We start from the raw sequence: 11,144 nt of genomic DNA on the forward strand, positions 1-11,144 counted from the left end.
TCGAGAAGCATCATGGCGGAGAGCATACCGAGACAACGGTAGACCTAGACGCAGACAATTGTAAGTCACAGTTAGTAGGCGCGGAAGACAGTGAAGCGGTCCCGACGGCTCGATGGATGGCGGTGAGGCCATTCCGGCACCTTCTACTCTTCTTCCTCCATCCGAGCTGTTCTCCTTTTCTCTTCGGTGGCGTCTGACGCTCCGACCTCCTCATCTCTTTCCTTAGAATAATGATGAAGAAAAGAAAGAGAGCACCGCAGAGTGTTGTTGTTGTCCTTAGTGGGCGCTAGAATGCTAGAGAAGTGGGTGGAACAAGAAAAAGACGGAGCAGTGGCAAGAGGACATCGAGGACGCCATTCCACTCTTATACTCTTTTCGTGGATTACGCATTTTTTTGGATCCTATCCTTTTCGAGAACGTTTCCGTCTAGTTCATACAACTTCACCTCAGGTACTGATTAGAGGCTTTTGATTGATTTCAAGCGAGGCTACTGGAGAGATGGACGCCCCAGTCCCAAGGAATAAGACGTAAGTTAGGGACTACACTGCTGGGTCTAGAAGATTGTAGAAAAAAAAACTAGCTGGAGTTTTAAAAATCATCCTATGTCAATTCTTCTGGATACGTTTTCATAGTACCTATTCCAGGGTGAAACGTGTATATCGAAAACGATCCTATCGTCCTAGAGGTCTGTATCCGGAGAAACCCGTTCAGACAATGATCAAAAATATGGCCGCTGAAAGGTGAGGTGCATTAAATTTTTATTTTCATTGAGTTTCTTTCTTTTTTTAGGCATAACGAAAATGAGAGGAATATCCAAGAAGCGGCCGACTGGAGGGCAAAGGAACTGGCTCAGGGAAAACCAGTTGACCCAATACAGTAAGAATCAGAGCAATTATGGCAATGATATGAATCTCTATTACAGAGAAAAGAAAACTCGTCGGAACTACAAAGCAATTTGCAAAAATATGAACGGAAAGAGGGGTCGAAGACCCATCACTACAGTTCGTGAGCTGGTAAATTTGATGCCAACAGATCACGGATCAATGGTCGCTTTCAATCCATTGAGGGACACTATCAGGGTATTGTAAGTCATAGAAGAGGTTATGGTGAATGTAAAAATATTTTAAAATTTAGACCAAAAAAGGACGACAACCTAATGAACGTTGAGACGGTGGCTAAACCACGGTATTCTACTCCAACGAACACGCTGATCCTTACGATCGAATATCATACACAACAGGATCTTGACAGACTCCTGAGAAAATATTAAAAGTAAGCTTTGACGCTCTGAAACTCTTCAATATATTTCGCTAATGGTTCCTATACAACTATGCATTTTTCAATCCAAAATGTTTCAATCCAAAATTAGGTATATACCGTAAACACTCTAATAGAAGACCACACTGTACTTGCATTTGAGCTCATATATATTGGTTACTATGAAAGATATCAAAAAATGATCAACTGACAAAATGTTAATCATAATATCGGCAATATTTTGCCATTTGACCAATTTTTGATATCTGTAACAGGAACCGAGATATATAAGCTCAAAGTAAATTTATAGGGTGACCTTCTATTACAGGTTTTACGGTACACTCTTCTATAAATCCTAACTTCTAGATTGACTAAAATCTCACTTCTCGCAACTTCTTAAATAACAAGTATTTATCATAATGTCTACCGAATTTCATCTTCTCCAAATACAGTACCAGGACTAAAATTAATATATGATTTTTTTTGGCTTTTTCAGCAGACGCTAGTTATATTTAACGATTCAAAAATGAATTGAAGTTGCATGATTTTTAAAAATTTTTGTAATAACCGTTTTTCTGTATTTTTTATCTCCTAACCTCATTTGAATGAAACCTCTTTTATCTTATTTTACAACATTTCCCGTGCATCACAAAAGATAATTCTGCTTCCAATTTAAGTGTTCTCTGAAAATTTCCAGTTTTGCTTTTAAAAGTTCTAGATGTACCGACTCGCTTAAAGTGAATAAATCTGATTCTCTAGGAAATTAAGAATAGAAAAGAACAGAAAAGAAAACGATGAGAAGGAAAAAGTATGATTTTCGAAACAGCCATATGGTGGTGGTAATACATGACTGACTCAGAAAACAAAGAGAATCTTTCATGCACGAGAAAAACACAGCTAATTTCGTAAAGAACCGAGATGGTGTGTGAATGAAACGGAAACGGAACGATGAGAACTGCATTGGAAAATAAATTTTTGGATGATGAATAGAGAGAGAAAGAAAAGTAGAAAAGGGGTAGTATTATTTGCATAAGACTGTTACAGGTCTCACCGACTAAATAAAAATCTGTAGGTTCACTCTGTAAACTACAACAGACAAAAAATAGAGAACATTGAGTAGTGTCAGGGTGGAAATGGGAACTAAAAGAGAAAGTTGTGACCAGTCCGACGACAGTTGTCTCGGAGAGCAAAATATAGCAGAAGGTGTCCGTTTTGTTTTTTAAATTGTTTTGACGAATGGAAAGACAACGACTAGTTGACAAGCTGGATTTTGTACGAAGAGCTTTCACACGATTTGGGAAAATATCGTAGAATGATCTCCTTGTAAAAAAAGGACAATCGGGTGCAATTTCCCACGAGAACTGGACATGAGTGGAAAAGAGAAGAAGAAGAAGAAGAAGAAGAAAGAAGATTGCTTCTTCTGCAACGATCGTTTGATCTACCCGATGTTATTGTTATATTTAACTACTGAAAGTGGGAGGAATTAATGAGGAAGGAAAGTTAGGAATGTAGTAAAACGGGTGACATGGTATCCGTCTAGTCTCTAGAATAGAGGAACACAGGATATTGATTGGGTTGTACTTAAGTTTTGGAAACTTAATTTATTGAGCAGCTATTTTTAGATGGAATTTTGTGAAAATTTGAAAATTTCTGGACAAAACTTGATCTTTCCAGAAGAAATATTTTTGATACAAAAAAAACATGCAAATTTTGAGCAAATAATTCTGAAAACTAAAGAAAACGTATTCTAAACATAAAAGACAAAAAAACTGTGAATCATTAAAAGTGAATCAGCAAAATGTTGAAATAAACAGACAGTAACGTTGGTGAGTGAATACGACGAAAGCTTTTCCTTTTCCCCAATAAAAAATTGTGAAATGCTTTGGGAAAGAGGTCGTTGTGAAAGGGAAGAATAGAAAAAGAAAATATGACTTTTTTAATATGCATCACATGGTATATTCTTCAAGACCAAAAAGCTAAGAAATAGGGCAAAAGTTATCCGGAAAGTTGTATTTCACATTGGTATTGTTAGTCATTGGCGGGTTAGTGTGTGTGCACTCTTCTACCGCCTACGTCTCTTCAGATGTCCCTATCTCTTCAGATTCTCTTGTAATGTTCAATGTGAGAAGAGAAAAAGGAACGGATGGAGACATAGAGAAAATGCGCGTAGCTGGTCGAATATGTGGTAGCCGGGTCTCGGGAAGAAGAGGAAGAAGATTGAGAGAAGGAGAAAATAAAGGCAACTAACTAGTCTCTTCCGCAACCGAACAATTTATTGTTCTCGTGGTAACTCATAGTCAGGTATAACGCATAGAAAAATATATGTCAATTTATCTCCATTTATTCTGAAGTCCTATTTTTGTCTCCCCCTCCCCATGAAAGCTTAGAATATTTTTTAAATAAAAAGTTCTGAAATTTTGAGATAAAAGACTCCTGATGGAATAAATGCAGACTTGTTGTAATGGAAGTCCAATCAATCTTCGTGACAAGAAGAGAAAATTTCAAGTTTTCTCAAAATAAGTAAAGCGCCTAGATGTGTGTTGTGTGGCCCGTGAAATCGCTGTCTTTGCGGGCGTCGAAAAAACAACAAATCGAGGATGTTTACGAGTTGAATTGGTACGAGCGCCTCGTAAAGATCTTGCAAAGATTTACTTCCCGAATGGTCACAAGAGATTGAATGTACTCTTCTTTTGACATGAATTTACGATTTGGATTTATCAAGTTTTTGAGGGCGAGAAGATTTGCTTCCGAAGATCGGGAAGGATAGTTTTATTGGAAAGTTAATTATAGGAAAATTCAAGGGCGCAAAGAAATGAGAGGTTTGAGAGAAATGGTTTGGGATCCATGAGGTGTTAGTGGCAACGGAGCACGTATAGAATGTTAATTTATTATGCCAGTTATGTTGTTTTTCAATAACTGTTACATGACTCTCTTATCAGATATTATTGCGTTATTCAAATATGCAGCTCCATAAAAAATAAGATACATTTTTACAATTAGAAATCATGGTTTTGAAACATAAAATTCACAGATGGATCGAAACAATATTCAGACACATATTCAGGACATGTAAAACCGTATTGATCCCATTGTCTGTTTTATTATCAGTTCATTTTTGTACAAGAACTAAAAAAAAGATTATGGAATAAATGTTACAGAATTAAGTTCTAATCAATTGAGATGTATGTTGAACCGTCACCGTAGATTGGTTCTGAAACTCATATGTAAAATTACCTCTGAATTTATTCATCAGTATTAATTACCAAACGTAGCTTCTCTAGAATACATTTTGGTAGAAATATATCAGCGAATAATTTTCGAAATTTTGCAGATAAAATACTGTAGATTATGAAACAAGTCGTTGTGTTCAAGGAAGCAAGGATGTTGTTGAAGATCACTAATTTTTGTATATAGCTAAAAAGGTATATTTCGGGTGAATAAAATTGTGTTGACTGACTTTATATAATCTACAACAAAACAACTTGCAATCAAGTTAAAAATGCCCAATGGTGTTTCTGTTATCAAAAACACAACAAGCACCACCTGAATGAACTTTGAGGAGCGTTCAATTTTGTTTCTGAAAGTTTTCTTCATAAAACCGCGTATCACAAAAAAATTACTGTTTGTCGCTTCGGCTACGAGACGTATTCTCTTTCCCTTCTTCCATCTGTTTCAGCAATATTAAAGACAATATCAACATAGAAAAGCATGGAACTAACTGAAATTGAAAACTCTCATTTTAAAATATCTGTGAATCGAGCATCACCTTCAGATATATGCCACCGTTCAAAAGGATCAGCTTCATATAGAGACATCCGTTTGCAAGTGAGAGATCGGATATTTGTAAATGGACACCTTCTTCTTCATCTCTGTAAAAGTTATCGAAAGAATTGTGACCAGAATCATGACTCACTCTTGAACTGAATTCATGAACAAGACACTTGATGCTGAAACAACTATCGGTGAGCACAGCCCTAAAGCCATACGTACTGCATATTTTGGAGATTGCCATTGACTTCTGAGTAGCTTGATGCTTTTCGCAAACGTAATAAGGGAAAGAGAATACGTCTCGTAGCCGAAGCGACAAACAGTAATTTTTTTGTGATACGCGGTTTTATGAAGAAAACTTTCAGAAACAAAATTGAACGCTCCTCAAAGTTCTTTTTTTTTTTTTTTTTTTGATAACAGAAACACCATTGGGCATTTTTAACTTGATTGCAAGTTGTTTTGTTGTAGATTATATAAAGTCAGTCAACACAATTTTATTCACCCGAAATATACCTTTTTAGCTATATACAAAAATTAGTGATCTTCAACAACATCCTTGCTTCCTTGAACACAACGACTTGTTTCATAATCTACAGTATTTTATCTGCAAAATTTCGAAAATTATTCGCTGATATATTTCTACCAAAATGTATTCTAGAGAAGCTACGTTTGGTAATTAATACTGATGAATAAATTCAGAGGTAATTTTACATATGAGTTTCAGAACCAATCTACGGTGACGGTTCAACATACATCTCAATTGATTAGAACTTAATTCTGTAACATTTATTCCATAATCTTTTTTTTAGTTCTTGTACAAAAATGAACTGATAATAAAACAGACAATGGGATCAATACGGTTTTACATGTCCTGAATATGTGTCTGAATATTGTTTCGATCCATCTGTGAATTTTATGTTTCAAAACCATGATTTCTAATTGTAAAAATGTATCTTATTTTTTATGGAGCTGCATATTTGAATAACGCAATAATATCTGATAAGAGAGTCATGTAACAGTTATTGAAAAACAACATAACTGGCATAATAAATTAACATTCTATACGTGCTCCGTTGCCACTAACACCTCATGGATCCCAAACCATTTCTCTCAAACCTCTCATTTCTTTGCGCCCTTGAATTTTCCTATAATTAACTTTCCAATAAAACTATCCTTCCCGATCTTCGGAAGCAAATCTTCTCGCCCTCAAAAACTTGATAAATCCAAATCGTAAATTCATGTCAAAAGAAGAGTACATTCAATCTCTTGTGACCATTCGGTATATTTTAGAATGCTTTCGCAAGATGGCTGATGAAGCTGGGAATAGTACTGTTCCCTGGCTCATTACTTCGGCTGTCAAGTAAGTTCCAAATCGTTCTGTAACACCCGATTATTTGTTTCAGAGCTTATCGCCCCTATCATTACTATCTCCTAACTTCCATTGTCATTTTTTCATTTTTTGCCAATATTCTAATTGTTATCGTTCTATCTCATAAGGATATGAGACGTTTTGGTGTCAATGTCACCAAGCTGTTGATAGCAGTTTGTGATTTTGGATGCTCCGTATCAGGACTAGCACAATTATATCTGAGGAATTATTCAGAGTAAGTTTAATTTTCTAACCCCTATTCTCCATAGGCTATGGACCCCTAAAATAAAAAATTCAGCAATTACTCATCTTATCTCACTGCAAACAGTCAGATTGCTGTAGATTATTTAGCAGTTGCATTTCATGCTTCATCCTTATATCTTGCAGTTGGAATGGCTTTTTGTAGAGTGATGTCTTTGAATTTTGCCAATAAAAATCGGCGGGTGATTTTTTAAAGTTCAAAAGAACTTTACAATGGTTGCAGAGATCTATGGCAAAGCCCAAATTATGCGTTGCGTGTTGCTTGTGCTTTGTGCTCTCCAGTTTTCGTAGTTGCTACTTTTGTGATTTTCATAAACGCCGCAAAAGAGTAAGTTCAGGAGAGTACTGTTACTATCATTAATCATCATTTTCAGAACGGAAGAAGATGGAATTTATCTGGATGTTTCCGATTTATCCCTGGCAAGTGCTTGTTTGTTCATGAAGTGTTCTTTAGTTGCCAGTGGATTTCTTTTCAAGGTAATCCTCATCAAACAACTGGATGTACATAATTTCGAAATTCAAAATTCAGATCCTGCCCTGCATAACAATGTTATTCTTCTCCGTATTTCTTTTACAACAAATAGACGAAGGAAAGCAAAGTTCCAATGTTGCAGCTCATAATAGAGAGAACAAAAGGTTATAAAGTCTGAAAAGAAATGATTAGATAAACTAAACTTTACAGAAAAAAGATAGATCGATCTTCACGATTCATCCAATTCGTACTAGTTGTTTTTCTTATAACTGAGTCACCGCAAGGAGCTTTCAGCATCCTCGGCGGTTTTGCAATTATAGACTACATAAAGTGAGTCATTGAAGATCCTGAAATCCTATTCCAGTTTTTTTCAGCTATTTTCAAAATTATCAATTTTTATGAACATTTTGGCGTTTTTGAACACTACTACCAGTTTTATAATTTACAGTGCGTTATCTGGAAAATTCAGAAAGTTGTTCACTCAAATGTTCTTGCCTAGATATGTTACGGAGAAAATATATCTGGTAAGAGTCTTCGATCGTCCATATCCTAGAAAATTCAATTTTCAGAAACGAACAACTGTGGTAGTGCAATCGATTGCTCATTCGTCGAGAACAGTTTGATTGATTATGAACTGTTAAAATTTGTTCAGTCATCAAATTGATATTTTAGGCTTGATAAATAATTATTAAAATGAAGGTCATCTTATACGCAGTAACAGATTCATAATTTCAAAAGATTCATAAACTATACGGAACTAAAAGGTTTTTTTCTGATACCAAATTTGGAAATAAACGCGGTGTCAATTAATACGCTTGAAAATAAATAAAAACTAACAGCTGATATTTCTAATGTTACGACATCGGTATTAGAATACCTAATCACACCACCCGGAAGATTTCCTTGTTCGATTGAGGTCAGTAAGTTTGTTTATCATTCTTCAGAAATTCCGAACGTGCAAAAGTTCTGGGTATTGCTCCCGTATATAACACCTCCGCTTCTCCCTACCCCTCCCCTTAGTTTTAATCAAGAAACCTAGGTCAAGAAAATTTTACTTTCATGGCGTCCCAATACCACTGCACTCAGTTTTTGAACCAATTTCCTGAACCTGGAACCGAGGAATCTATTAATGGGTTTATTACAAGTTCGATAGGAGCTGTAGTCAGGTACGATTTCTTCTCTAATTCCAATCATGTTTAAAATTCCAGTGTATACCGCCCATATCATTATTATCTGCTCACTTCAGTAGTTTTGTTTGCCTTTTTCGCAAATATTTTAATTGTGACTGTGTTATCAAATAAAGAAATGAGAAGTTCTGGAATAAATGTAACCATGATGCTGATAGCAGTTTGTGATCTAGGATGTGCATCTTCAGGATTATGCCAGCAGTTTTTGAGAAGATATTCAGAGTGAGGTGATGGTCAAAAACATGTTTTTAAAGAATTACTATTTCAGTTTATATTCCTCTTATCAAACCGCCTATGCACAAATTATTGTTGATTATTTCCAAGTTGCTTTTCATGCCGCCTCTCTCTATCTAGCAGCCGGTTTAGCATTTTGTAGGGTCGTAAGTCTCAGTTCACCTAATAAAAATCGGTAAGGCTTGTTTGAATATTGTGTGGGTGATTTCTTGATTTAGTGATACTTGGCAATCGCCGAGGTATTCAATTCGAGTAGCTCTCATTCTATGTTTTCCTGTGTTTATTATCGCTTCTTTTATTTTATTCCTAAATGAGGTCAAAGAGTAAGTCATGTCAATTTCCAAGGTAAAATCCAGAATACCCTAGTTTCAGGGAGTATAGCAGTGGAATCGTATTACTAGATATTTCGGAATTTGCGTTAAAAAACCAATGCTTGTTTTTGAAACTCGCTCTTATAACTAGCGGCTCACTTTTCAAGGTCTTGTTTCAGTTTTTGTTTATTTGGTAAATGAAAACAACATTCAGATACTCCCTTGCATCGTCATGATGATTCTATCAATATTGATACTATTACAGATCAAAGAAGCTCAAAAAAAGTCCAACAGTATTGCTCACAATCAGAGAAACAAAGAGTATGTGATGGAAAAGGAGATTTTAAGATTTTCAAAAAATTCAGTGCTCAAATTGATCGTTCTTCTCGCTTTATTCAATTCCTACTTGTTGTGTTTGTAGTTACCGAGTTTCCTCAAGGATTTTTCAGCATTCTGGGTGGACTATCCATCAACGATTACATAAAGTATGCACTTTTCTAAACTCCAAAATCAAACGTTCTGATTTTCAGCTATTACCAACATCTTTCAATATTTATGAATCTTTTAGCATTCTTCAACACTACAACCAGTTTCATTATATACAGTGCACTGTCTTCGAAATTCAGACAATTATTTTGGCGCCTTTTCATTCCACGATTCATATCAAACAGATTCACACGGGTACTTTTTAGAGCTATAACATTCCAGACCTATTACTTCTCAAATTCAGAATCGAGCAGTTGTCGTTATGCCATCCACAGTACTATCATCTAACGCGGTCTGAAAAATGTTAAACATGTTTCGTTGTACCATAATTATCAATTCCAAGATTTCAAGAAAGATCAGATTACCAAAATTCCAAGTAGCTGTATTGGATTGAAACAGAATATCAACTAATAAACTAATAACTTCAACTTGATCACAGCTATCGTTTTTTTTTCTTCGTTTTTCAAAACAGGTGGTTCAGAAAACCTCGATTTTATAACCATCGGGAAACCCCTGGCAAATCAAAATAACTATTATTACATCATTATGAAAGAGGTTAAGAAACTCAGGTGTGTATTTCGAGGTTCTCTAATCTTGCAAACTCTGATAAGTGTTACTAACATACTTAGAAACGTGCATTCTACAATAACATTTTCTGATAATCAAGTTTCAATTTTGAAATCCAATCAGATGCTTAGAGGATTTTTTGTTAGTTCTTGGATTGACAGTTTTCAAAAAATTTTGTTCCATGTTTGATTATCATTCCTTTTAAGAATTTCTGACCTACATTTTTGAAACATCGATTCATACAGATGTAAATATGTCATTTCTTGAAACTCTTAAATAATTAGTTATGATGAGAATAACTTCACTCAATTTAATAAACCGTATTCTGAACCTGGTGCTGATGAACAAAAAAGCCTGGATTCCGGATTCCTGATTTCGAATTCAGTGTTTTTTTTTTCATTCCGTGCAAAATAATCAATTTTTAACACCACGAAAGTTGTTCAGCCAGTGATAAGTATTTTGATCTTTTTGAACCTAGTAGGAGAGTTGCTAGAATAGTAGAATAATAACTGAATTGGATTGGCTCCAATAAACAAAAAAAACCAATATTCGGTTTTGGTTAAGAGTACGTATATCTGGATACCGGATTATTTTCTAATATTAAAAGAACGAACTGATATAGTTATCTAAACTTATTCAACGGGCAGTTTATGCTGGAAAACATTTAATAAAAGTCGATATAAATACAGAAGACTTTATATCACCTGCTGTAAGAGGGAAAAACAAAAGCTGGTTTCCAATGGTTTCCAATTATCAGCAGAGATGAACGGAATGAATTTTTTTCAGGAGATGGAATTCAGAATGAAATAACTTTCTTGGAAAACAGATTCCGGAATCAGGTACACGGAATGAAAAAAAAAACACTGAATTCGAAATCAGGAATCCGGAATCCAGGCTTTTTTGTTCATCAGCACCAGGTTCAGAATACGGTTTATTAAATTGAGTGAAGTTATTCTCATCATAACTAATTATTTAAGAGTTTCAAGAAATGACATATTTACATCTGTATGAATCGATGTTTCAAAAATGTAGGTCAGAAATTCTTAAAAGGAATGATAATCAAACATGGAACAAAATTTTTTGAAAACTGTCAATCCAAGAACTAACAAAAAATCCTCTAAGCATCTGATTGGATTTCAAAATTGAAACTTGATTATCAGAAAATGTTATTGTAGAATGCACGTTTCTAAGTATGTTAGTAACACTTATCAGAGTTTGCAAGATTAGAGAAC

At 35.0% G+C, this 11,144-nt stretch overlaps 4 protein-coding genes across 4 annotated transcripts; 3 read left to right on the plus strand and 1 right to left on the minus strand.

Moving 5' to 3' along the window:
* Nucleotides 1–498: 498 nt before the first annotated feature.
* On the plus strand, nucleotides 499–1,763 carry CBG19020 (the record flags this gene model as incomplete). The annotated part of the gene is made up of 5 exons (XM_045237838.1): nucleotides 499–527; nucleotides 645–740; nucleotides 790–876; nucleotides 923–1,084; nucleotides 1,754–1,763. The coding sequence occupies 5 exons, from the start codon at nucleotides 499–501 to the stop codon at nucleotides 1,761–1,763; spliced, it is 384 nt and encodes a 127-aa protein (XP_045096640.1).
* A 3,110-nt stretch (nucleotides 1,764–4,873) lies between these two features.
* CBG27145 lies at nucleotides 4,874–5,241 on the minus strand (the record flags this gene model as incomplete). Its single annotated transcript, XM_045237839.1, has 3 exons — nucleotides 4,874–4,975; nucleotides 5,024–5,126; nucleotides 5,171–5,241. 3 exons carry the CDS (start codon nucleotides 5,239–5,241, stop codon nucleotides 4,874–4,876), a joined length of 276 nt encoding a protein of 91 aa, XP_045100167.1.
* Nucleotides 5,242–6,263: 1,022 nt separating this feature from the next.
* CBG19022 lies at nucleotides 6,264–7,750 on the plus strand (the record flags this gene model as incomplete). Its single annotated transcript, XM_045237840.1, has 8 exons — nucleotides 6,264–6,385; nucleotides 6,429–6,629; nucleotides 6,879–6,983; nucleotides 7,030–7,132; nucleotides 7,185–7,291; nucleotides 7,338–7,457; nucleotides 7,576–7,651; nucleotides 7,697–7,750. 8 exons carry the CDS (start codon nucleotides 6,264–6,266, stop codon nucleotides 7,748–7,750), a joined length of 888 nt encoding a protein of 295 aa, XP_045096641.1.
* Nucleotides 7,751–8,186: 436 nt separating this feature from the next.
* Nucleotides 8,187–9,643, plus strand: CBG19023 (the record flags this gene model as incomplete). Its single annotated transcript, XM_045237841.1, has 7 exons — nucleotides 8,187–8,293; nucleotides 8,336–8,536; nucleotides 8,583–8,694; nucleotides 9,074–9,180; nucleotides 9,225–9,344; nucleotides 9,390–9,540; nucleotides 9,590–9,643. 7 exons carry the CDS (start codon nucleotides 8,187–8,189, stop codon nucleotides 9,641–9,643), a joined length of 852 nt encoding a protein of 283 aa, XP_045096642.1.
* Between the last annotated feature and the right edge of the window lie 1,501 nt (nucleotides 9,644–11,144).

Source organism: Caenorhabditis briggsae (genome assembly GCF_000004555.2).
Source record: "Caenorhabditis briggsae complete genome, chrV, whole genome shotgun sequence".
In the NCBI taxonomy this organism is placed as follows: domain Eukaryota; kingdom Metazoa; phylum Nematoda; class Chromadorea; order Rhabditida; family Rhabditidae; genus Caenorhabditis; species Caenorhabditis briggsae.